At 37.2% G+C, this 24,030-nt stretch overlaps 2 protein-coding genes, 1 long non-coding RNA gene and 1 pseudogene across 3 annotated transcripts; all 4 read left to right on the forward strand.

The window, feature by feature from the left end:
* The first annotated feature begins 848 nt into the window (after nt 1-848).
* On the forward strand, nt 849-11,102 carry LOC136282592 (putative cuticle collagen 145). The gene is made up of 9 exons (XM_066170273.1): nt 849-893; nt 1,174-1,260; nt 1,752-2,018; nt 2,366-2,545; nt 8,233-8,319; nt 9,060-9,164; nt 9,738-9,824; nt 10,312-10,605; nt 10,920-11,102. The coding sequence occupies exons 1-9, from the start codon at nt 849-851 to the stop codon at nt 11,100-11,102; spliced, it is 1,335 nt and encodes a 444-aa protein (XP_066026370.1).
* On the forward strand, nt 6,560-8,105 carry LOC136282384 (uncharacterized). The gene is made up of 3 exons (XR_010718254.1): nt 6,560-6,825; nt 7,826-7,911; nt 8,044-8,105. It is a non-coding gene; the product is annotated as an uncharacterized lncRNA (long non-coding RNA).
* Nucleotides 11,103-13,111: 2,009 nt separating the features above from the next.
* On the forward strand, nt 13,112-18,302 carry LOC131781803 (uncharacterized). Its single transcript, XM_059098523.2, has 6 exons — nt 13,112-13,505; nt 14,494-14,579; nt 14,712-14,792; nt 14,901-14,987; nt 16,789-17,049; nt 17,863-18,302. The coding sequence occupies exons 1-6, from the start codon at nt 13,151-13,153 to the stop codon at nt 18,043-18,045; spliced, it is 1,053 nt and encodes a 350-aa protein (XP_058954506.2). The 5' UTR covers nt 13,112-13,150; the 3' UTR covers nt 18,046-18,302.
* A 1,823-nt stretch (nt 18,303-20,125) lies between these two features.
* On the forward strand, nt 20,126-21,185 carry LOC131781802 (alpha-1B adrenergic receptor-like; annotated as a pseudogene).
* The last annotated feature ends 2,845 nt before the right edge of the window (nt 21,186-24,030 follow it).

Raw genomic sequence — 24,030 nt, forward strand, 5'->3', positions numbered from 1 at the left:
AAGTAAATAAAGGGGGTAAATTTCTAAAGCAACTGTGGTGCTGCGTCGGTGAGGGACTGATAACAAGATAATTTGGTTTTATCAACTGAATTGATGCTGTAAATTGGCCTCTGTGAAAAGTTTCTAAGTTGATCTTACGAGCATTAGCGCGTACACGGAAGGTTAGCCCTTCGTCCTTCGCTCTGACGAAGCGCTAACGCTCGAAACGTCAGCTTGGAAAATCTTCGCGGTAGCTATTTGTATTCTGACTTAAAAACTACTGCAGCAAGCGAAAGCCTTGGAAACGAATTTATAATTGTCTATGTAGTTCCCATATGTTACAACTACAGGTATATTACAAAGTAACCCACAGCCTTAGGAACTGAGTTTTTTCCTGAGTTTTCCTCATTTACCAGGGTGAATTGCAAAGACAAAAACAAACGAAAAACGATCAAAAACATCAAAAATACGAAAACCAACTAATTCATGTGATCATCATGTAAATCTTTCCTTAGATGAACCGAATCAGTTCATCTGGAGTTGGGGCCTATACATTGGCGAATCAAACAGAGGAGATTTTGAACAAATTTAAAAACCACACTGCAAGCTCTCTAATATCGGTAAGTACTACAAAATGATTCATAGATCTTTACAAAGTTTGAGTGAGGATGTTATTGGGGAAGATTTTGTATGCAATAGTTGTTATCGTCCACTTTATGCTATTCAGTTGTCCGATTTGAGTTTTGAGACAGGGAAAAAAGCTTTTAATCTGATAGGACGTGGCCAGAGGAGTTTATTACCAATTCATATTTCATATCGTATTCATAACAGGAGCGAAACTCATGTTAAATAGAAAATTGACGAATGAAATGAACTTTTTGGACAAAAAGGGAGTATTTGTACCTCGAAGGGAGGTAAGTTGTTATAAAGCTTAGCAAGGACTCCTTGCGTACTTTTCCTTTTCTGTCTTTATTGTCATTTCTGCATCAGCGGACAATTAACGCTGGATTAAACTTTCTTGCTTGATAAGAACTCCAAAAAATCAGGCCTAATTATCTCAGCAATATTTCACCGTGAAAATGCCACGGGTGGAACAAAGCTGTGTCCTGTTTTAAAGATAACGATTTGCCAAAACATGTCCGAAGACATTGACATTATTGAATGTATTTTTCTCTTTTTTTGTTGTTCAAACAGTTGATAAACGCAACAGATGGACTAAAACAAGAAGATGTGAAGTTGAGGACACTTTTGTTAGAATTAAACACCACCCTCTCTACCAAGGTAAATAGCAAAATTTGCAGATAACTAATCAAGCGTAGATATTACGCAATTAGTTGCAGGTCTCCTGGCGATAGTCACTTTTCAACTGGCCTCTAAGCTGAAGGGATGAGCAAGGGGCTCAGCCTTGACGAAGCTATTTTGGTTCCCTGAGGTGTTCTATCACACTTAATGTCTGTTTAGTCTGATCCGGGAAATTTTTTTCCAACTTGATGGAAACCAAATTGACTTTGCTTCAAGCTCGCAAGCACTGGAAAATCAGTGTCTTTTAAGGGAGTGAAGGCTTTCACACGAATAAAAATTTAATTTAAGGAAAGGAAAGGATAGGAATGGAAAGGAAAGGAAAGGGAAAAGGAAAAGAGAGATTAAGGGTAGGAGCCAACAGCCAGTTCGTGGCTGTCACGCGTTCGGTATGTGCACCACTGCCCTTTCAAGTCTAAATTAGAGAAAAGAGATCCACATATTGTTGTTTTTCTCGAAACATCGTGTTGCAGATAGAGAATTTTAGCAAGCTACAAGGTCCAATTGGACCACGCGGTTTCAACGGCTCTAAAGGGGCGATTGGACCAGCCGGACCTCAGGGGGTGATAGGCCCCCCGGGGTTTAATGGATCAGAAGGACCACCAGGGCCACAGGGACCAAACGGAGCAGGAGACTTCTCCCAGTGTGAACACAAGGAAGAGCATTTGAATGGAAACCAAGATCCAATCACCAGCAACACTTTACCAATTCCAACTAAAGTTATCCTGGGTGAACCAAGTGTAAGTAACTTAAAAGGAGAGATTCACGACTATTCCCTTTATAGTTTTGTTGATAAAGGGAAGTGTAAAGACGTTTTTCAGATTGTTTGCCTTACCTTGGCGCAGATGAAAACCTGAGTTACATTATCTAACGTGATACGCCAACATGGAATCACGCATGCTCTTATGATTGGACCACCCTTATATAGGTTCTTTGTCTCAGAAGTAAGATCGATCTGTTTCATCTACATCCTTGATTTAAGTCTCCAAAATAAAGAATAGATGATAAATTATGAAAAGGGAGTAGTCAAATATTCTTCTCAATTTGTTGTCAGTCAGATAATTCAAGTTTTTTTTTCTTACTGTAGGGTAAAAAGATTGTTGGTGTCTCATGTTCAACAGACCATGCTCAGCTTTCTCTGCTCTCAACCAAGATAAACACATCTAATAAACAATTGTTCTACTACTGTAGCTGTTATGGTCATAATGGAAGAGGCCAGGCTGCTATTCAGTGCGTCATGCATTACTGGGAATGTCCGCTGACCACATGAACACGAAAACGATTGGTGTTTTGATTGGGTGAAGAAACTTTGCAATAAATTAAAAGGCCCAACATCTTTAATTGTTATCGTAGTTTCTAGGAGAAAAGTCAACAGAATTTTTTCGCAACATGTTAGCAGAGTTTCTGTCACTCCATCTTCCATGGTTTATTTGGGTATGTCACATGAAAGCCAGGGGCGTCAGGTACAGTGGACTTAGCGGCAGTCGTATCTGAATAGAATACACCTTGGTTATGGTGAGGTAAAACAAATGAATATCTATTTGGCTGGGTTTTAAAATGTCTAAAAGGGAAAAATGCTAAAAAAAATGGGCAGCTAGCGGATTTTAAAGCAATCAAATTTAAAAGCAAAAGTCTTTCGCCGTGAATTGCCCTTAGATTTCAGTTTAATTTTGAAATGATTTTTACTTTGATAATGCAATTGCTTTTGCTTTTGAATTTGATTGCTACTTCATTTCACTTTCAATCGTTCTTTTTCCTTTGTTTTGCAGTCACGTTCCATTTTACTTTCAGTTTTGATTTATTTTTTCTTTTATTTTTTATTAAATCTTTGAAAAATTGTAAAATTTTGAGTGGCAGCCCTCGGCTACCATACCGGTGCCACGAATTTCACTCACGTGAACATATGAATGATAACATTGAGTCCTTAAAATGCCCCAGGAATTTTAGACGTCATCTTTCAAATGTTTTATTAAGTTGATATATTATATTATTGATATATATTTTATAATTATAATATTATTGTATTTACATTCTCAATTAATTTATATATTTGTATTTTTTTATTCTATTGAGCTGAAAAGCCCACTTAGGGAGCATCAATAAAGTGTGTATGTATGTATGTATGTATGTATATGTATCCCATGAAGTGAAATTTAATTTTCTGATAAAACATTCAAGAAACATGCGATTCGCACGGGTCCTTACTTTACTACTGAAAGACCAGAAAACTTGACTAAAAAAAAACATGATCGATTTTGATTACTTCAAGAGTAATGCATTAGCAGGAAAATTTCTTCTTTAATCTTAATCCTTTTCTTGATATGATCCTTTTATTATGGACGTAGCTAGGGTGTTTTAAATCTTTTAACTTTTAAGAGCTGATTGTGAATTCTTCCATCTGGTTGCGACACATTTCCTTGTAAATAAGTAACGAGATGCTGGTGTTATAACAAGATAACATCTCTACCTGATAAGTTTATTTATTCTTATTACCTGTTTCCTGGATAATGAATGGATTTTATTGAGAGAGCTACATGTTAATCACTGCTGAGAGTTAAAGGGTCAACGAGTGTTACAGTTACGAATTTCCGCTCAGTCCACGGTAGGTGGCTTTTACTCCCTCTTTTCCGTGTGTATCGCGGGCTCGGGTTTATATGGCGAGGGGACTGTACATGTTTTCAAGTCAGTGAAATAGAAGTCTTTAACCCTTTAACCCACAGGATCTGATTGCTAATTCTCCCCTCTAGCTGCTACACATTTTCTGTAAATAAATTACGAGAATTTGGTTTTAGATCAAGATAACAACTTTTACCTGTTAAATTTAAGTATTCTCATCACCTTTTTGCTGAATAATACATGGATATTGTAGGGAAGAAGTTACTTGTTAATGACTTCTGAGAGTTTAAGGGTTGAATTCAGTTTTACGAAAACGTGTGAACACGAAGAGCTTCATAGCGCCAATATATTACGTTATGCCGGTTAGAAACCAATTGTGGCAAACACGGTAAAGTATTGGTATCATGTAGCTCTTCGTGAATTGAAAGACTTTTATTTTCAGTCACTTTTTTAAGGAAAACAAAAAAAAAATAGTAGCTTCGGGTTAGGTAGGGTTCGAGTCATCGAGGTAGATCTTGAATTTCAGTTATCCTGTTAACCCGTAATAGGGAATGATGTTTTTGCTATTATTGTACAATCAACAGCCGTTTTGATTCATTAATTTGTTTCAGTAGAGCTTTTTGATAGGAACGTTTAGTCTGGGAAGTTTAGCCAAATTTATATAATTATATAACAAAAATATATAGGCTGAGATGTTCATCGCAGAAGTAGAGGATATTTTAGATTTTATTTTATAGTTAAACTACACTGCTAATCGAGTGATTCTGTGCGCGTTATTCAACTGTTCTTAAGGGTGTGACTGTTCTAAAGCACAGTTGTACTGTTTATTGGACGTCTGGCACGTGTACATATAGCTACATATGTTACTTACACAATAAAACTGAAACTTGGTTTTCAATACGCTGTATGCAATTTTCAAATTTCTGATGAAACTAAACTTTATTGGGCTTTCGAGGGCTTTAATTACGTTTTCATAAATGTTATCACGTTCATAAATCGCGACTAAAGGTTGGAACGTGTCAATCAGTCATGTTCTGACACTTAAGCGTTTATTGAACGCCGTTTTTATTTAAAGCTCGACTTATCGGGGAAAGTTTAGACCAGGGGAAAAAAGTAGTAAATTAGTAAAGTTAGTTCCGGTTATCGAGTAGTTCGATTAACAAGTACAAGTTAGCTGATTGTAAATGACTTGACGTCTGCTAACAAATCCAGGGGAAATCGGATTTTGTTTGAGTTTGCGGGGTTCTGCTGACAAAGGAAAAGAGGTGGGAGGGGGGGGGGGACGGGGAGTCTTCAGGACCCCTTTACGACCTCTCCAGCCCCTGTATTTACAAGCTGGTAACGGGCTCTCACTTTCCCCTTAACAACGATGATTATCTACAGAAAATGATATTGCAGTTGCTTCAGTGAAAACAAATTCAAAAAAAGAAACTCGGGTTTTCAGGGGGTCATTTTAACTTTAGATATCTAGTTACGCTTGCGTTTACCTCGCCAAACCTTCCAAAATACAACAGGTTAGAATTTTCACTTCATTTTCTCGCTGTTTTCAGTATTTTACCATTCAGTGATTTGTTAAAATTACACTTATTAGAGATTTTACCTCACGTTTCTGTTCGTCAAGTTTCTCTCGCCTTTCTCTTTGGTTAAAATTTGACCAAAACCTCGCTCATTCGGTGTTAAACGACTTGGTCTCACCATATTTTTAACTTTTTACCATCGAAGACGCAAATGGGCAAAAAGTTTGTTTGCGTTTTTATGGAAATTTAATAAAAATGAAGTCGTCGAGAACAAAAGGTAATTCTTGAAAAAGACATCGCAGAGAAGCAGACGTTTGAATGAATTATATCATCACAATACCAATACGTGATGATTGTCGGTAAATTTCAATTGCTGGTAACAGGAACTTGTCATCATGCAGAGAGTGATAAATGATATTTGAAAAAAGTTTTTCGTCTTCATCTTTAAAAGGAAAACGAGAAAATTTGTTTATCCTTTTCTTTAGCGAAATATTAATCGCAGACTTCTCAGTTCGAACAGCGAAGAATCTATATTGATTTGTCTCGATAAACGCCAAAGCTTATAAAGAAAGAAAGTTTGTTATAATCGAATAGAAGTACGGTTGTTATGCCCTGCTTTGTTCACAGTAAAAAGCAAGCTTTTAACTTTCCCTATTACGGAAACTGGGGTTTTATCGTGCGTGGGGTCATTTTGTGACCAAATGGGTGATCGTCAACAGTTTATTTAGGCCCTGGAGAAACGTCCTAAAACACATTACGAAATCACAATTGACTGCAAGGGCTAATTTTATTTCATACCACAGAAACCGTTCCACAGAAGCAATATGATCTCACACCCAGTGAATGTTTCTTGATTGTGTAAAACGTTACTACCTGGCCACTTGCGGTGAACAATCGTTCCATAAATAAATTACCCCAGGAACAATGTAGGCAGAAATATTGTAGGTGTATCAAGTGTGAAATTTGTGCTAATAAGAAATTTGTTCAGAGCACACTCGACACGAGTCCTCTTAACAAGAACTTGACTACCACTGTGAAACGGAAAGGTTCTCATCCGCAATGCAGGCTAACGGGAGGCTAATTGTTGTAAACCCATCTTTTCAAGAGTGGGTTTACTTGGATGAAAAATCTCCCCATGGTTTACAAACTCCAATGAAAAGGCAAGTTATGTATTGTGTAGAGGAGAAAATTGGTCGAAAAGAATTCGAAATTAAAGACGATCCGTGGAAACAACACAATTACAAAAGTAAAGTTGACTTTGTTGGGGCGAAATCAAATGGACAATGCTGTCGAGCAGCAATACTGATGTCCATAATCATTGGGTCATTGATGTCGATCGCTGCATTAGCGCTGGTTCTGCTGATGTTGTTTGGGAAAGTAGGAGCAGGTTGTGGGTGTCAGTCATCAAGTGAAGGTTAGAATATGGATAAAGATCTAATTTGAGAGTGTCAACATATATATAAGCTCGCCAGGACATATTCTGGATCTCGAAAAATTTGTGCGGTCGCGGTCCAACTATGTTTTGCTATCAGTGCTAAGGTCAGTCAAGCAGTTTGGTAGAGTTCAGTTGCCACGATGTACTGTACTGTAAGATGATACGTTGATTTCGCAAAAAATTGCTCAATCTTTGTTTCGCATTAGAACATTGTCATAACAAGTCTGTTCTGTGTTCTGTTTATTGGTGTTATTTTTCGTATCGCAGCTATTTAATTGGAAAAAATAGTTGTTAGATTTTATTTATTTCCAGCACTTGGCTCTATGGCTATAAAGACTTTGACAGCTGCGTTCAGATAGGCGAGAGGGAAGGCTTTTCAAAACATAAGATTACCAGATTAAATAGAGCGTGGAATGATCATGAGTCGGCGAAATGAAAAGTATGAATTAAAAATTAGCTCGCACTTATACATATATAAACCTCATGATTGACAATTTACTTCGACCAATGAGAGGACTGTTCAATGTACGCTTGACGTCATACCAAAACTGTTTTGTTTGGCAAGATTGCGAGACTGTTTACGGGGAAGCAAAGTTTTTTAAGCGACCCTTCAAATACTTAACTTAACAGAAACGTATTCGTAGCCTGTGTAGAGCAGTAAAGCTCTATACTTAATGTTACCTTTCTTTCGTCGTTCAAAACAACAGATTGCATTTCGCCGTGCTTCTGTTTAGTTACAATGAAGAAAAGAAACGAAACAAAACAAAACAAAAATAGTAATGAGAACATCATTAACAGTGACGTGATCTCTTGCGAATGCTTTTTTCTTGCCACGAAAAGCAGAGTTGGATTAATAAGAGTGGAAAGATTATTTTTTGTTAAATATAATAGGAAAAAAGCTTATGTCCTCTCGTTGAAGTGGATGTGGTTTAACTCCAATGTGCTGTTCTGTCATTATTTCGTTTCAAATCCTCTTCAGTCAGTCCCTCCGCTGTTACTCAAAGAGATTTTTTAGCCTGGATAGAGGATCTCCAGAGGAACGTCACAAACCTTCAACGGAAACTGGTGAGAAAATGTAGTATAGTTGATGAATTTTGGTTACGCTCTTGGTAGCGATAAGTCTTCTATTCAGTGTGCGCAAGGTCTCATTTTTTTACTGTGGAATAAGTCAGTTTCCAGATACTTCTTCATTTGCAGGAAAAGAAAACACATGAGCTCAAAGTTGTTCACTTATCGCTTCGAGATCTTGACGGAAAATTGCACAATTTGACAAACAAGGTAATGTATGCTAATAGTCCCACTTTTTCACAAAAAACTTGATTTCGCGGGGAAATTTGATACAGATTCCATCGGAAGTTCATTTTTTTGCTCTTGTTTTCTTTTAAGCTAAACATCACTGAAACAGCCCTCCAGGATAAAGACAACAAATTCCTCGTTCTTCTACAGAACACGACTTCAAATTTTCTTCTTAAGGTAATGAAAGCGATGTGCTTCGTTATCGTGTAAATAAGGAACTTTACAGGAATGCTTTGAGATTATATAGTGGGTGCTGAGTTAAATTCTCCTCCTGATTGCACAGTGCAGGTTTGGTATTGCAATATTAAACTACAACCAATTCATTTCAATCAACAGTTGACCTGTTATGGCACAAGGTAAAAGAGTATAAGACAAAGAATTAATTTGTCGATTGAGACTGGAGTTGGAAAGTTTAACATCAAGTAAATAAAGGGGGTAAATTTCTAAAGCAACTGTGGTGCTGCGTCGGTGAGGGACTGATAACAAGATAATTTGGTTTTATCAACTGAATTGATGCTGTAAATTGGCCTCTGTGAAAAGTTTCTAAGTTGATCTTACGAGCATTAATGCGTACACGGCGGAAGGTTAGCCCTTCGTCCTTCGCTCTGAGGAAGTGCCAACGCTCGAAACGTCAGCTTGGAAAATCTTCGCGGTAGCTATTTGTATTCTGACTTCAAAACTACTGCAGCAAGCGAAAGCCTTGGAAACGAATTTATAATTGTCTATGTAGTTCCCATATGTTACAACTACAGGTATATTACAAAGTAACCCACAGCCTTAGGAACTGAGTTTTTTCCTGAGTTTTCCTCATTTACCAGAGTGAATTGCAAAGACAAAAACAAACGAAAAACGATCAAAAACATCAAAAATACGAAAACCAACTAATTCATGTGATCATCATGTAAATCTTTCCTTAGATGAACCGAATCAGTTCATCTGGAGTTGGGGCCTATACGTTGGCGAATCAAACAGAGGAGATTTTGAACAAATTTAAAAACCACACTGCAAGCTCTCTAATATCGGTAAGTACTACAAAATGATTCATAGATCTTTACAAAGTTTGAGTGAGGATGTTATTGGGAAAGATTTTGTATGCAATCGTTGTTATCGTCCACTTTATGCTATTCAGTTGTCCGATTTGAGTTTTGAGACAGGGAAAAAAGCTTTTAATCTGATAGGACGTGGCCAGAGGAGTTTATTACCAATTCATATTTCATATCGTATTAATAACAGGAGCGAAACTCATGTTAAATAGAAAATTGACGAATGAAATGAACTTTTTGGACATAAAGCGAGTATTTGTACCTCGAAGGGAGGTAAGTTGTTATAAAGCTTAGCAAAGACTCCTTGCGCACTTTTCCTTTTCTGTCTTTATTGTCATTTCTGCATCAGCAGAGAATTAACGCTGGATTAAACTTTCTTGCTTGATAAGAATTCCAAAAAATCAGGCCTTATTATCTCAGCAATATTTCACCGTGAAAATGCCACGGGTGGAACAAAGCTGTGTCCTGTTTTAAAGATAACGATTTGCCTAAACATGTCCGAAGACATTGACATTATTGAATGCATTTTTCTCTTTTTTTTTGTTCAAATAGTTGATAAACGTAACAGATGGACTAAAACAAGAAGATGTGAAGTTGAGGACACTTTTGTTAGAATTAAACACCACCCTCTCTACCAAGGTACATGACGAAATTTGCAGATAACTAATCAAGCGTAGATATTAAGCAATTGGCCGCAGTTCTTCTAGCGATAATCAGTTCTCAACTGGCATCTAAGCTGAAAGGATGAGTTTCCCCAAGAAGTTCTGTCACACTTTGTGTCTGTTACGTCCGATCCGGAAATGTTTTCCACACTGAAGGTGTTCACTAAGGTGGTATTATGTCGAGCAATTTTTGCAAATCGTCTTTTTTTCTTTGATAAAACCAAATTAACTTTGCTTTAAGCTCGCAAGCGCTGGAAAATCAATGTCATGAAGGGAGCGAGAGGCTTTCACACAAATAAAAATTCAAAGGAAAAGAAAGAAAAGGGAAAAAGAAAAGAAAGATCACGGATACGAGCCAACAGCAAGTTCGTAGCTGTCATGCGTTCAGTATGTGCACCTTTCAAGTTTAAATTAGAGAAAAGAGATACACAAATTGTTCCCTTTATCAAAAAATCATGTTGCAGATAGAGAATGTTAGTAAGCTCCAAGGCCCAATTGGACCGCGTGGTTTCAACGGCTCTCAAGGAGCGATTGGACCAGCCGGACCTAAAGGATTCAATGGTACACAGGGTACCCAGGGGCTTATAGGCCCCCCGGGGTTTAATGGATCAAGAGGACCACCAGGGCCACAGGGACCTAACGGAGCAGGAGACTTCTCCCAATGTGAACACAAGACTGAGGATTTGACTGGAACCCAAAATCCAGTCACCGGCAACAGTTTACCAAATCCAGTTAAAGTGATTAAGCGTGAACCAATTGTAAGTAAATTCAAAGGAAAGGTTCAAGACTATTCCTTTTGTAATTTTGTTGATAACGGAAAGTGTAAGGACGTTTGTCAGATTGTTTGCCTTGCCTTAACGCAAATGAAAACCATGGTTTCTGACGTGATACGCCAACATGGAATCACGCATGCTCATGTAATTGGACAACATATATGTAGGTCCTTTGTATCAGGAATTAGATCGATCAAGTCTGCAAAATAAAGAATAGATATATTATTGAACGGAAGTAGTCAAATAGTCTACCCTTTTTGTTGTCAGTCAAAAAATTCAAGTATTTTTTTTTATTGCAGGGTAAGAAGATCGTTGGTGTCTCATGTACAACAGACCATGCTCAGCTTTATCTGCTCACAAGCCTAATAAACCCACCTAATAATCAGTTGGTCTACCACTGTAACTGTTATGGTCATCATGGAAGAGGCCAGACTTCTGTTGAGTGCGTCATGCACTACTGGGAATGTCCGCTGACCACATGAACGCATGAGCTGAACCTTTTCAGTTGTATCCAGAGCTCATGCAGTGCACCATTAGCCCTGCTCAACTACTCATAAATTCATCCCTGCATGTTTACAATGAGTTTCAACCAAAAAAAATATGACTTGCAATTACTCTAATCTTTTTCATGTCCCATTGCTTTAAACAAGTGAGAGCCATTTTTTTTTCCATTCTCCTTAAGTCACAGTGACTGCAGTCTTCCACTACGTTTATTGTCTTTTTTTTCTCTGTACTTTTCGCCAAATTTATAAAAATATATATATAGGCTGAGATATTCATCGCAGAAGTAAAGGATATTTTAGATTTTATTTTATAGTAAACTACATTGCTGACCGAGTGGTCCTGTGCGCGTTATTCAACGGTTTTCAATACGCTGTATGCAATTTTCAAATTTCTGATGAAACTAAATTTTATTGGGCTTTCGTGGGCTTTAATTACGTTTTCATAAATGTTACACGTTCATATAAATTGCGATTAAAGGTCGAACGTGTCAATCAGTCATGTTCTGATACTTTGACGTTTATTGAACGCCGTTTTTATTTAAAGCTCGAGTTATCGGGGAAAGTTTAGACCAAGGGAAAAATTAGTAAATTAGTAAAATTAGTTCCGGTTAACGAGTAGTTCGATTAACAAGTACAAGTTAGCTGATTGTAAATGACTTTGCATCTGGTAACAAATCCAGGGGAAATCGCATTTTGTTTAAGTTTGCGAGGTTCTGTTGACAAAGGAAAGGAGGAGGGAGGTTTTGAGAACCTATTTACGACCTCTCCAACCTCTGTATTTACAAGCTGATAACGGACTCTCACTTTCCACTTAACAACGATGATTATCTACAGATAAATGATATTGCTGTTGCTTCAGTCAAAACAAATTCATAAAAAGAAACTCGGGTTTTCAGGGGGTCATTTTAACGTCAGATATCTAGTTACGCTTGCGTCTACCTCGCTAAACCTTCCAAAATACAACAGGTTAGAATTTTTACTTCATTTTCTCACTGTTTTTAGTATTTCACCATTCAGTGATTTGTTGAAATTACAATTGTTAGAGATTTTACTTCGCGTTTCTATTCGTCAAGTTTCTCTCGCCTTTCTCTTTGGTTAAAATTTGACCAAAACCTCGCTCATTCGGTGCTTAACGACTTGGTCTCACCATATTTTTAACTTTTTACCTTCGAAGACGCAAATGGGTAAAAAGTTTGTTTGCGTTTTTTTGGACATTTTATAAAAATGAAGTGGTCAAGAACAAAAGGTAATTCTTGAAAAAGACATCGCAGAGAAGCAGACGTTTGAATGAATTATATCATCACAATACCAATACGTGATAATTGTCGGTAAATTTCAATTGCTGGTAACAAGAACTTGTCATCATGCAGAGAGTGATAGATGATCTTTGACAACAGTTTTTCGTCTTCATCTTGAAAAGGAAAACGAGAAAATTTGTTTATCCTTTTCTTTAGCGAAATATTAATCGCAGACTTCTCAGTTCGAACAGCGAAGAATCTATATTGATTTGTCTCGATAAACACGAAAGCTTATAAAGAAAGAAAGTTTGTTATAATCGAATAGATATACGGTTGTTATGCCCTGCTTTGTTCACAGTAAAAAGCAAGCTTTTAACTTTCCCTATTACGGAAACTGGGGTTTTATCGTGCGTGGAGTCGTTTTGTGACCAAATGGGTGATCGTCAACAGTTTATTTAGGCCCTGGAGAAACTTCCTAAAACACATTACGAAATTACAGTAACTGCAAGGGCTAATTTTATTTCATACCACAGAAACCGTTCCACAGAAGCAATATGATCTCACACCCAGTGAATGTTTCTTGATTGTGTAAAACGTTACTACCTGGCCACTTGCGGTGAACAATCGTTGCATAAATAAATTACCCCAGGAACAATATGGGCAGAAATATTGTAAGTGTATCAAGTGTGAAATTTGTGCTAATAAGAAATTTGTTCAGAGCACACTCGACACGAGTCCTCTTAACAAGAACTTGACTACCACCGTGAAACGGAAAGGTTCTCATCCACAATGCAGGCTAACCGGGGGCGAATTGTTGTAAACCCATCTTTTCAAGAGTGGGTTTACTTGGATGAAAAATCTCCCCATGGTTTACAAACTCCAATGAAAAGTCAAGTTACGTATTGTGTAGAGGAGGAAATTGGTCGAAAAGAATTCGAAATTAAAGACGATCCGTGGAAACAACACAATTACAAAAGTAAAGTTGACTTTGTTGAGGCGAAATCAAATGGACGATGCTGTCGAGCAGCAATACTGATGTCCATAATCATTGGGTCATTGATGTCGATCGCTGCATTAGCGCTGGTTCTGCTGATGTTGTTTGGGAAAGTAGGAGCAGGTTGTGGGTGTCAGTCATCAAGTGAAGGTTAGAATATGGATAAAGATCTAACTTGAGAGTGTCAACATATATAAAAGCTCGCCAGGACATATTCTGGATCTCGAAAAATATAAGTGCGGACGCGGTCCAACTATGTTTTGCTATCAGTGCTAAGGTCAGTCAAGCAGTTTGGCAGAGTTCAGTTGCCACGATGTACTGTACTGTAAGATGATACGTTGATTTCGCAAAAAATTGCTCAATCTTTGTTTCGCATTTGAACATTGTCATAACAAGTCTGTTCTGTGTTCTGTTTATTGGTGTTATTTTTCGTATCACAGCTATTTAATTGGAAAAAATAGTTGCTAGATTTTATTTATTTCCAGCACTTGGCTCTATGGCTATAAAGACTTTGACAGCTGCGTTCAGATAGGCGGGAGGGAAGGCTTTTCAAAACATAAGATTACCAGATTAAATAGAGCGTGGAATGATCATGAGTCGGCGAAATGAAAAGTATGAATTAAAAATTAGCTCGCACTTATACCTCATGATTGACAATTTACTTCGACCAATGAGAGGACTGTTCAATGTACGCTTGACGTCATACTAAAACTGTTTCGTTTGGCAAGATTGCGAGACTGTTTACGGGGAAGCAAAGTTTTTTTAAGCGACCCTTCAAATACTTAACTTAACAGAAACGTATTCGTAGCCTGTGTAGAGCAGTAAAGCTCTATACTTAATGTTACCTTTCTTTCGTCGTTCAAAACAACAGATTGCATTTCGCCGTGCTCCTGTTTAGTTACAATGAAGAAAAGAAACGAAGCAAAACAAAAATAATAATGAGAACATCATTGACAGGGACGTGATCTCTTGCGAATGCTCTTTTCTTGCCACGAAAAGCAGAGTTGGATTAATAAGAGTGGAAAGATTATTTTTTGTTAAATATAATAGGAAAAAAGCTTATGTCCTCTCGTTGAAGTGGATGTGGTTTAACTCCAATGTGCTGTTCTGTAATTATTTTGTTTCAAATCTTCTTCAGTCAGTCCCTCCGCTGTTACTCAAAGAGATTTTTTAGCCTGGATAGAGGATCTCCAGAGGAACGTCACAAACCTTCAACAGAAACTGGTGAGAAAATGTAGTATAGTTGATGAATTTTGGTTACGCTTTTGGTCGCGATAAGTCTTCTACTCAGTGTGCGCAAGGTCTCATTTTTTAACTGTGGAATAAGTCAGTTTCCAGATACTTCTTCATTTGCAGGAAAAGAAAACACATGAGCTCAAAGTTGTTCACTTATCGCTTCGAGATCTTGACGGAAAATTGCACAATTTGACAAAGAAGGTAATGTACGCTAATAGTCCCACTTTTTCACAAAAAACTTGATTTCGCGGGGAAATTTGATACAGATTCCATCGGAAGTTCATTTTTTTGCTCTTGTTTGCTTTTAAGCTAAACATTACTGAAACAGCCCTCCAGGATAAAGACAACAAATTCCTCGTTCTTCTACAGAACACGACTTCAAATTTTCTTCTCAAGGTAATGAAAGCGATGTGCTACGTTATCGTGTAAATAAGGAACTTTACAGGAATGCTTTGAGATTACATATTGGGTGCTGAGTTAAATTCTCTTCCTGATTGCACAGTGCAGGTTTGGTATTGCAATATTAAACTACAACCACTTCATTGCAATCAACAGTTGACCTGTTATGGCACAAGGTAAAAGAGTATAAGACAAAGAATTAATTTGTCGATTGAGACTGGAGTTGGAAAGTTTAACATCAAGTAAATAAAGGGGGTAAATTTCTAAAGCAACTGTGGTGCTGCGTCGATGAGGGACTGATAACAAGATAATTTGGTTTTATCAACTGAATTGATGCTGTAAATTGGCCTCTGTGAAAAGTTTCTGAGTGGACCTTACGAGCATTAGCGCGTACACGGAAGGTTAGCCCTTCGTCCTTCGCTCTGACGAAGTGCTAACGCTCGAAACGTCAGCTTGGAAACTCTTCACGGTGGCTATTTGTATTGTCAACTCAGTTGTTAAAATCAAATTATCCTCCTCAAGTAGCATGCTTTAGGCACTCAGTCAGTAAAACGAGGCGCAATAATAAGCGGCACGAAAGAGGCGGAGAAGAGAAAAAACGTGGGAGGCCTGGGTTCGGTTGCGTAATTATTTACTCGACCAGACCCGACCCTCGCTATCAGAGAGCAGAAGCAAACACGCGGGTTGAAGAATATGGTCAACGGAGAAGCAAGTAAATAATTAACTCCGATGTCCATGCACTTTTTGTTTTCAGACAGATTTAATCAGATATGATCTTAACTCAACACGAAATTGGGTGTTAGCCTCCGACGCTGAATTAAAGAACGAACTGGAGGCTGTGAACACAACTCTGATATTGAAGGTTCCTATTACAAACATAACAGTCATGGTCGCTTGCTAAGAACTCACTCATTTTTGTTTTCAAGTTCTCCTCTATTACATAATTCATACTCATCAAAAGCTGATTAACGTACACAGAACCGGTTTTTGAGTGGGTGTCTAAAATCACTTCAGTTTGTTAGCTTAAGAATGCTCCAAATGTTCGATCGATCAATTTGAAAGTTTAAACGAATCATGACCAAGATACTTTTACGTTTTGGGGACAAGCCACAAGAATTAAACACAAACTGGAGGGGAGGGGTGGCTTGAAGAGGACAGGGAAGTTCCTACACGTCATTAAGTTTTGTGTTGTGTTCAGACTTGTTCGTGGCTCATCTACATAGAAGTACAATAAAAGATTGCACTTTAAAAAAGTGATTTTCTTTTACTGAATAAAAAATCATTCTATAATTACGAACACACAATTTAGTAGCTTAATAGGATTACTCTTTAGGGCATTCCATTGCAACTGTGTGATAATTATTATGTCATTATCAGCTCAACAGTACGGCTGAAAGACTTGATCGAGAGGATATCAGTACAATAACTCTACTTAACGACATCAACTCAACATTGTCCTTAAAGGTACCTGAATTGGGCAGTTTAAGTTATTTTAAGCAAACTTCCAATCTGCCTTGAGAGGGCAAAACATCCAACCAGAACCATTACACCTAACGAAGTAAAACGCAACATAGACAAAGGGACGCGTGCGCAAAACATTTGTGCACTTTCAAATCGCTGTATATCTGAATATATACGACAGTAGATGATTGACGAAGCCCGCACTGCTATCTATATTCAACTCGGAGATTAATTCTTACGAGCTCCGATTGTAGTAATGATAATCTCTTTAGTTTTAACAATTGATTAGGGCGAATAAAATTTGTTTTATTGTATCAAAAAAGGTCTTTTTCCGCAGTTAGAGAATGTGAGTAAGATCCCCGTTGGACCACGCGGTTTCAACGGCTCTCAAGGACCGATTGGACCAGCGGGACCTCAGGGATTCAATGGAACACAGGGTTCCCAGGGTTTTAACGGATCACAAGGGCCACAGGGACCTAAAGGAGCTGGAGACTTCTCCCAGTGTGAACATAAAACTGAGGATCTGATTGGAAATCAATCTCCAATCACCAGCAACAGTATAGCAAATCCAGTTAAAGTGATTAAGGGTGAACCAAGGGTAAGTAGCTTCAAAGGAGAGATTCACGACTATTCGCTTTGTAGTTTTGTTGATAACGAGAAGTGTAAGGACGTTTGTCAGATTGTTTGGCTTACCTTTACGCAGATGAAAACCTGGGTTATGCAATCCTGGGTGAACCATGTGTAAGTACAATTAGAAGAAGATATTCAAAACTATTCTTGAAAACAAATTAAAGTGGTTAGGGCTGATTATCCAACTTGTTTGCCTTGCCTTCATGCCAATAAATTCTTGAGTCTTTCTGAGTACATCTGACGTATGTGCTAACATCAACGTGATAATGGTAAACCAAATGTAACCATGCTCAAAGGAAGATTTCTACATTTATTCCTTTCATGCTTTAGCTAATAACGGGATATTTAAGGCTAGTCGCTCGACTGGTTTGCCTCACTTCTCTATAAATGAACTCATAGGTCTTTGAAGTGACGTCATATGGCGTGATAAGCAATTACTGTGTCATGTATGCTTACACGACTGGACTCTGGTATTTTTCCTTCATTTCATTCCATTTATCCTTCAGCAATAGTCTCCAAAGTAAATGAACAAATTAATCAATTCCTTTAATAAACAGGAACATATAAATGTACTATAATTTTCATCTGCCGTATACAACAACAACACTTTTGTCTAATTTAATTCTACACTTCTTCATCAAATTTCGTTAAAATATACCGACATATTGAGCTAAATTAAATTTTCACAAGAATTTATGGGAAACTCCAAATTTTTCAAATTAGAGAATAGTCTTGTTTAGTTACATTTTTTATATTCGAGTTCGTTTATTTACCTTTGCAGGGTAAAAAGATTGTTGGTGTCTCATGTTCAACAGACCTTGCGCAGCTTTATCTGCTCTCGACCCGAACAAATCCATCTAATAATCAGTTGTTCTACTACTGTAGCTGTTATGGCCATCATGGAACTGGCCTGGCTTCTATTCAGTGCGTCATGAATTACTGGGAATGTCCGCTGACCACGTGAACACGAAAACGAATGGTGTTTTGACAGGGTGGAAAAAAAACTTTGTTACGTCGAAACCTAGCTGTATTACAACGAGTTCTAGATCTGAATTCATACTGATATTGGTAATAACATGATTTCGAGTGTAATATGGTGCTAATTAGCGCGGGTAAACTTTTCAAAGTCAACAAAATTGCGTGAACTCGTAGGGCGAGTGCAATTGGTAGCCTGAAAAATTTTCAAGTGCTTATTTACAACAAATTGCGCAAGAAATCGTGTTTTCAACTATTGATAATTTACATGAAAAAAAAAAACAAAACAAAACAAAGCACGCGCTCGTATTTTAAATTTTTACTTGGTTTACAACTTTGCACTCGTGTTTCATGAAAAATGCCTCGTTTCCAGCCAATTAGAAGCATGTCGTTTTTTCATTTCTATCATTTGTCGTGTCTTTTCCCGCGTTTTTGAAACAACTTTTTGAAATTATGATAATTCATTTTTTTGGGGGGGCCTCCTGCGAGGCGAGTAGGTTGATGCGGAAAGCTGCCGCTTGGTCAGAGCTGTTTCCTCGAAATTGCATTACATTTTCTCTTTGGTAGCATAAATGTTGAACATACATGTCCAAAGTAGTTGTAGAAATCAAGTTGTTGTCGATTACATCAAAAGATAGAGGAAAAGCGACCTAAGTTTGTACCTGGTTTCATGTTTGCTTTGAATGACAAAGCGAGGGATATTTTCCTTTTTCTGATACTCCACATTATTACCATGGAAATACAAAGACAACGTATTTTTAAGAAGTTAAATTGCGCTCAATGTAAGGAACAAAGTAACAAAGTTTACGAAGTAATTGTTGTCGAAGATAAACGAATATTTCGCTTATTGGAATATTATAAGACAGCCAATCAGTTAGAATATCGTTTTTTGGCCCACCACCTTTTTTTTCCAAAAAACCGATCGTTTCGTATCGAATAACACTCGTCGCACTTTGTAAAAAAGCAAAAAAGTCTGTCTTACTTTTTAATAAGAGACCGTCGTTCTTTGTAATTAATTAAGCTGTGTAATAACCTGGACAAATAGACCCGATAATATCTGTCAATCCTGTTAATAATGATGACGATAATGGCAACGATAATGACAATAATAATGATGATGACAGTGATAACGATAATTATTCTGATAGCAATAGTACCGGTGGTGATGGAGATGATGACGAGAATGAAAATTGTGATATTGATTATAACGAAAATTAGAAAAGTGAAAATATGTCCCTCAACGAAAACACCAACCGCGAGTCTTGATTTGTCAGGGTACGTGGCAGTATTATTGAAAGTAAACTGAATAACACATGCGTGATCTCTTCTCGACTCGTTATAACTTATTTTGCAGCTTGCTTTAACACTTATTGGCACGTAAGGGTTCTGGAATATTAAAAAACTTAATTAAATTCAGCTTTATTGCTTTCGTTTTACACAAGGCTGACAGTAAGCCGGGTTTGTTAGGAAAATAGATAGAACAAAATTTTCTTGACGGATGATATGAGACTTGCCTTTTGCTGAATTAGTATGCTTAGCGATGATAATATTTTCTTTGTCGTTGTTAGTAATTATAATTCACATAATGGATGGTTTCTGAAGCATACGGCGTCTAAAAAAAGTCCATTTGTCATTTATTCTCTAAATAGCAATAAAGGAAACCGCCAGCATTTAGTTTCAATTAATTCATTGGACTTCGATGAGTCATCTCTTTTCAGCCAGATGTTCACAGGCGGACATTGAGAGAGCTTCAGTAAGGCTGACAGTTAGCCGGGTTTGTTAGGAAAATAGATAGAACAAAATTTTCTTGACGGATGATATGAGACTTGCCTTTTGTTGAATTAGTATGCTAAAAAGTCCATTTGTCATTTATTCTCTAAATAGCAATAAAGGAAACCGCCAGCATTTAGTTTCAATTAATTCATTGGACTTCGATGAGTCATCTCTTTTGAGCCAGATGTTCACAGGCGGACAATGAGAGAGCTTCGGTAAAAAAAAACTAAGTTCAAAGTGCGAATTTTTATGATTGATAGTATAGCATTTGTAAAGACTATCACAGAAGTTAAAAAAAGAGATAGAATTCAGATTGAATGGCCCTGATCTAACGAGGAATTGAATTAACAGGCAAAACGGTCTTAAAACATCTTCTTCGTGCAAATCACAATGAACGGATCCTTTTGTGCAGTCATTCTGCAGTATGCCTTCTCTAATTCAGACTTGAAAGAACTGCGGACAACTTTCATCGCAAACTGTGTTTCAATAATTTCCTTAGTTATACCGCTATCATGTTAAACATTGTTACAATGTACGCGATACGCAGAACGTCATCTTTGCCAAAGACTCTGAAAACATTGTTGCTTAGTCTTGCTTTTTCTGACGTTGGAGTCGGTTTATTTGTTCAACCTTTATATACTTTCTCTCTGGTCAAGTGGTTGAAACTGGACCGTCCAAGCTGCAACACTTACCAAGTGTGGAATATTTCAAGCAATTTATTTTCAGCTGCTTCGTTCCTTGGCGTTGTAGCTGTAAGTGTCGACAGAGTTTTAGTCGTTCATCTTCATCTCAGATATCAGGAGCTTGTGACGTGCTGTTACTGTGGTGATCTCTATATGGGTGTTCAGTGCATTTATTTCTTTATTGGTATTGTGGAGTTCCTCCGCAACTCAGAATCTTGTTCTTTTAGTTATTGCAGCTACTGGCTTTATTGTCTCCTTTGTGGTGTGCACCAGGATATATTTAACTGTCCGACGCCACAAGAAACAGATTCAGTCCATGCAGATACAAGAAATTGTTCAGGCTCGTGAAAAGGCAAATTTTACCGCGCTTATTAAATCTACAGTTGGTTTATTTTACGTATATCTCGTATTTTTAATTTCGTATTTGCCTTTTTTCATTTGCATTGCTGTTGTTAGAATCTATGGCTCGAGTATCGCTTTCCGGAAAGTTTTTATTTTCTCATGGACTCTGATCTTTCTTAATTCATCTTTGAACCCTGTCATTTACTGCTGGAAGATGAGACACATTCGACGAGTTATCATAGAAATACTTGGAAACTTGTCTTGGAGCAGAAGTAAGCCATCTCGTTTACACTACAATCGGTCTTCAAGGGTTGTCCATGTTGAAAACTGAACTCTCTTTCTATAATTATGTTAAGGACTGTATACAGCTGTTTTCTGTAGAGTAAATAAATCGAGGAGTTTAAGCCTGGTGATATGAGGCAGCGAAAATAATATTGCAGTTTAAATATTTCCGGAATAAAACGTAAGTGAGGAAGGGAAAGAATATTTAACAGTTCACTCAGTTAGTCAGTACTTGTGACTCCAAGTATAGGTAGGATTGTCCATATGATATTACGCGTATAAAAGGTATCGTCACTCTTTAAATTACAAGGGAAGCGGAAGTTCCCCTATGTTTTGTTGATTTACCATGCATTGACTGCAAAATGCTCAAAATGTAAAAATCTCTCTCTGAGCGTAAAATCAAACTGATATCCCATTGACACCAAAGCTTGGACATGTTTCAAAGCTTTTTAATTAATCACAGTTAAAAACTTTATTCTTCATAGGAAATGTTTAGACCGATGTTTGTCGCCTTCAAATTTAGCTCATTGGAAATATAAGTTAGTGACTACTTTAAAACCGATGGAAAGCTCAGTTTTAAGTTCTCTATTTCTGATTTTCATTCAATAAAACCCGGTTTAAGTAAATATGTTTTGCTGGTGTGAATGGGGTATAAGAGGAATCTTCCCCGTAAAATTCCCAGAGTAATACTTAATCCTCCACCCCTCCCCCTCTTAAGTGATAAATATTAGCATTTTCCCCTGGAGTTCTGTCGAGTAGGCGCAGTTAATAAATAAGTACGATCCAAAAAGTAATTAATATAAAGCAGCTGTATTTCCGAGCTAAACAACAACGAAGATCAGATTTTACCATGGGGGTAAAAAGATTTACCGACTCAAGGTACTTAAAGGTCCTTCAAGGATGCTTTGCGATAGTGCACTCTTCAAAACCTGTGAAGTCTTCTCCAAACTCGTGTAAGTTTTTATAGTCTTCTACCAAAACACCAAAGAGAGTAGATGAAGAGGTAGAAAGTTTTTGAACGTTTTTTCTTTGAGACCTGATAAGCTTGCACGCTCCTGCGAAATAACTGCCCATGTTAAGTTCATTAAGACGCAAATCCCTAAAATATCTTCATTCTTTTTTTTTTTTTTTTTTTAAGTGTGGAAACTCTTTACGCTGGGCCAATTTACAGTGTCATCTCAAGGACCTGTAAGCTCTAGGACCAGCTTATCATCAAATATCATACACTCTTTGATCGGTATTTACCATACGACAAAATGGTCATCAAGATTATTAAGAAGCAGCTCGCTCCAAAGAATTCACGGGAGCTGGAAAATTTTTGGGCCGATTTATTTTGACTGGTGCGGCGTATTATCAAAGGAAAGAGAGAATGTTAACCGACTTCTATATACACTCTAACAAAGTGGTCACCTGCATGATTGAGAGCACAATTAACGCAAGGATCCCGTTTCAAAACGCGAACACGGCTCAAGTAAATAACACTGACTCTCAATTTCTTTAGTTTTCTTCATTATAAACATTATTTTCATATCACAAGCATGTCAATCGCAACCTGAGTATCAGGCAAGTTTAACTTAATTGTGATAAACTGTAAAGCTTAAGAGAAACTGGTAGCATCGGTTTAGCCGGGAGAAAACCATTTCCTGTAGTTCGAGAGAATCGGCTATTCATATTCCCATCATTGATAGCATCTCTACAAAGTTAACAATAACCATTTTATTTGTAATAGTTATCAAATGAGTAAAAAGAATTTAGAAGATATAAGTAAATATTGATTTCGTAAGGCAATGAAAGATAGATGATATTCACCTTGTAAAGAGCCTGAGACAAAAGAAAAGGAGACAAGTGACAGCTTTCTTTGATGGTTATCATTGTTTATGAAAAACAACGAAAAAATATTCCTGTGTCTGCAGATATTATTGATTCCATCTTTCATGGTAAACTAATAATACATCTCACGAAAGCGTGATGTCAAGAGTGGTATTTGTATCAGAATGAAAAACATCTTAACCTTAACTTCTTGGTAGATATAGGTAAATATTTATGAAGCTAAGTGTCAAAATTTCTCGAAGGAAAAAAATTGAAATAAATATAGGTTCTAACTGTTGAGTTTAGGTTAAGAGGGCTTTGGAAATTCAATACATCGTTGAATAAGGCTGCGATTCACGAAATTAGTCTATTATGATACTAATCAAGCTGAGAACTGACCAGGCACCTCTGGCTTCTATCCTGACAGGCTGTCTGACAGGTGGCTGGCCTCTTTCCGATATTTAAATGGTCGATTTTATTACACACTCGTTTGGTGGAAACAAGGGATCTTCAATCCCGCTTTCAAATCAAAGGAACCAATTGAAGGAGTCAAAAAGCCAAACAAACAAACAAAAATAATACAGCTTCCCGTAAGGTACTATATTGGGTGCCATACTCACTTTAAGATGCTAAACGACTAAGATAGTTTGATTCTCGAATAACTCAATGGGGATTGCCTCAACAAAAAGTTATGTCCTCTCTTGATAAGATACATTCATAAAAAAACCCTTTCTAGGAAACGACTCTAAAATTTTTTCCGGATAAGACCGATTTTCGATCTGCCAGCGATTTTGTATCAATTATGACAAAACGAGATTATTTTTTTCATAGGTAGTTCTGTCATAATGTTTAACCATCTAAATGAACTTTTTGGGGAAATCAAGTGAAGAGGCGTTTAGAAATTTGGATGTCTCAATAAAAACCTACAGTAGAGGTCAAACTTCGCTGAAATAATTGATTCTATCTAAGGGAAGCTTAAGAGGTGGAAATAGAGGAATTTAACCATTTTTATTTAAGATCCAAATTGTCGAACCTTCCTTGTCCTAATGTTTATGTATGGCGCTAATCAGTTCAGAGAAGATGTG

Source organism: Pocillopora verrucosa, chromosome 7, assembly GCF_036669915.1.
Source record: "Pocillopora verrucosa isolate sample1 chromosome 7, ASM3666991v2, whole genome shotgun sequence".
NCBI lineage: Eukaryota > Metazoa > Cnidaria > Anthozoa > Scleractinia > Pocilloporidae > Pocillopora > Pocillopora verrucosa.

Excerpts from the sequence above, each read along its gene's own strand:
- LOC136282592 (XM_066170273.1), top strand. The coding sequence starts at position 849 with ATGAACTTTTTGGACAAAAAGGGAGTATTTGTACCTCGAAGGGAG. Across the intron at positions 9,165-9,737 it reads CTGCAAGCTCTCTAATATCG|TTGATAAACGTAACAGATGG; the intron begins GTAAGTACTACA and ends TTGTTCAAATAG. Across the intron at positions 10,606-10,919 it reads TGATTAAGCGTGAACCAATT|GGTAAGAAGATCGTTGGTGT; the intron begins GTAAGTAAATTC and ends TTTTTATTGCAG.
- LOC131781803 (XM_059098523.2), top strand. The coding sequence starts at position 13,151 with ATGCAGGCTAACCGGGGGCGAATTGTTGTAAACCCATCTTTTCAAGAG. Across the intron at positions 14,988-16,788 it reads CTTCAAATTTTCTTCTCAAG|TTAGAGAATGTGAGTAAGAT; the intron begins GTAATGAAAGCG and ends CTTTTTCCGCAG. Across the intron at positions 17,050-17,862 it reads TGATTAAGGGTGAACCAAGG|GGTAAAAAGATTGTTGGTGT; the intron begins GTAAGTAGCTTC and ends TTACCTTTGCAG.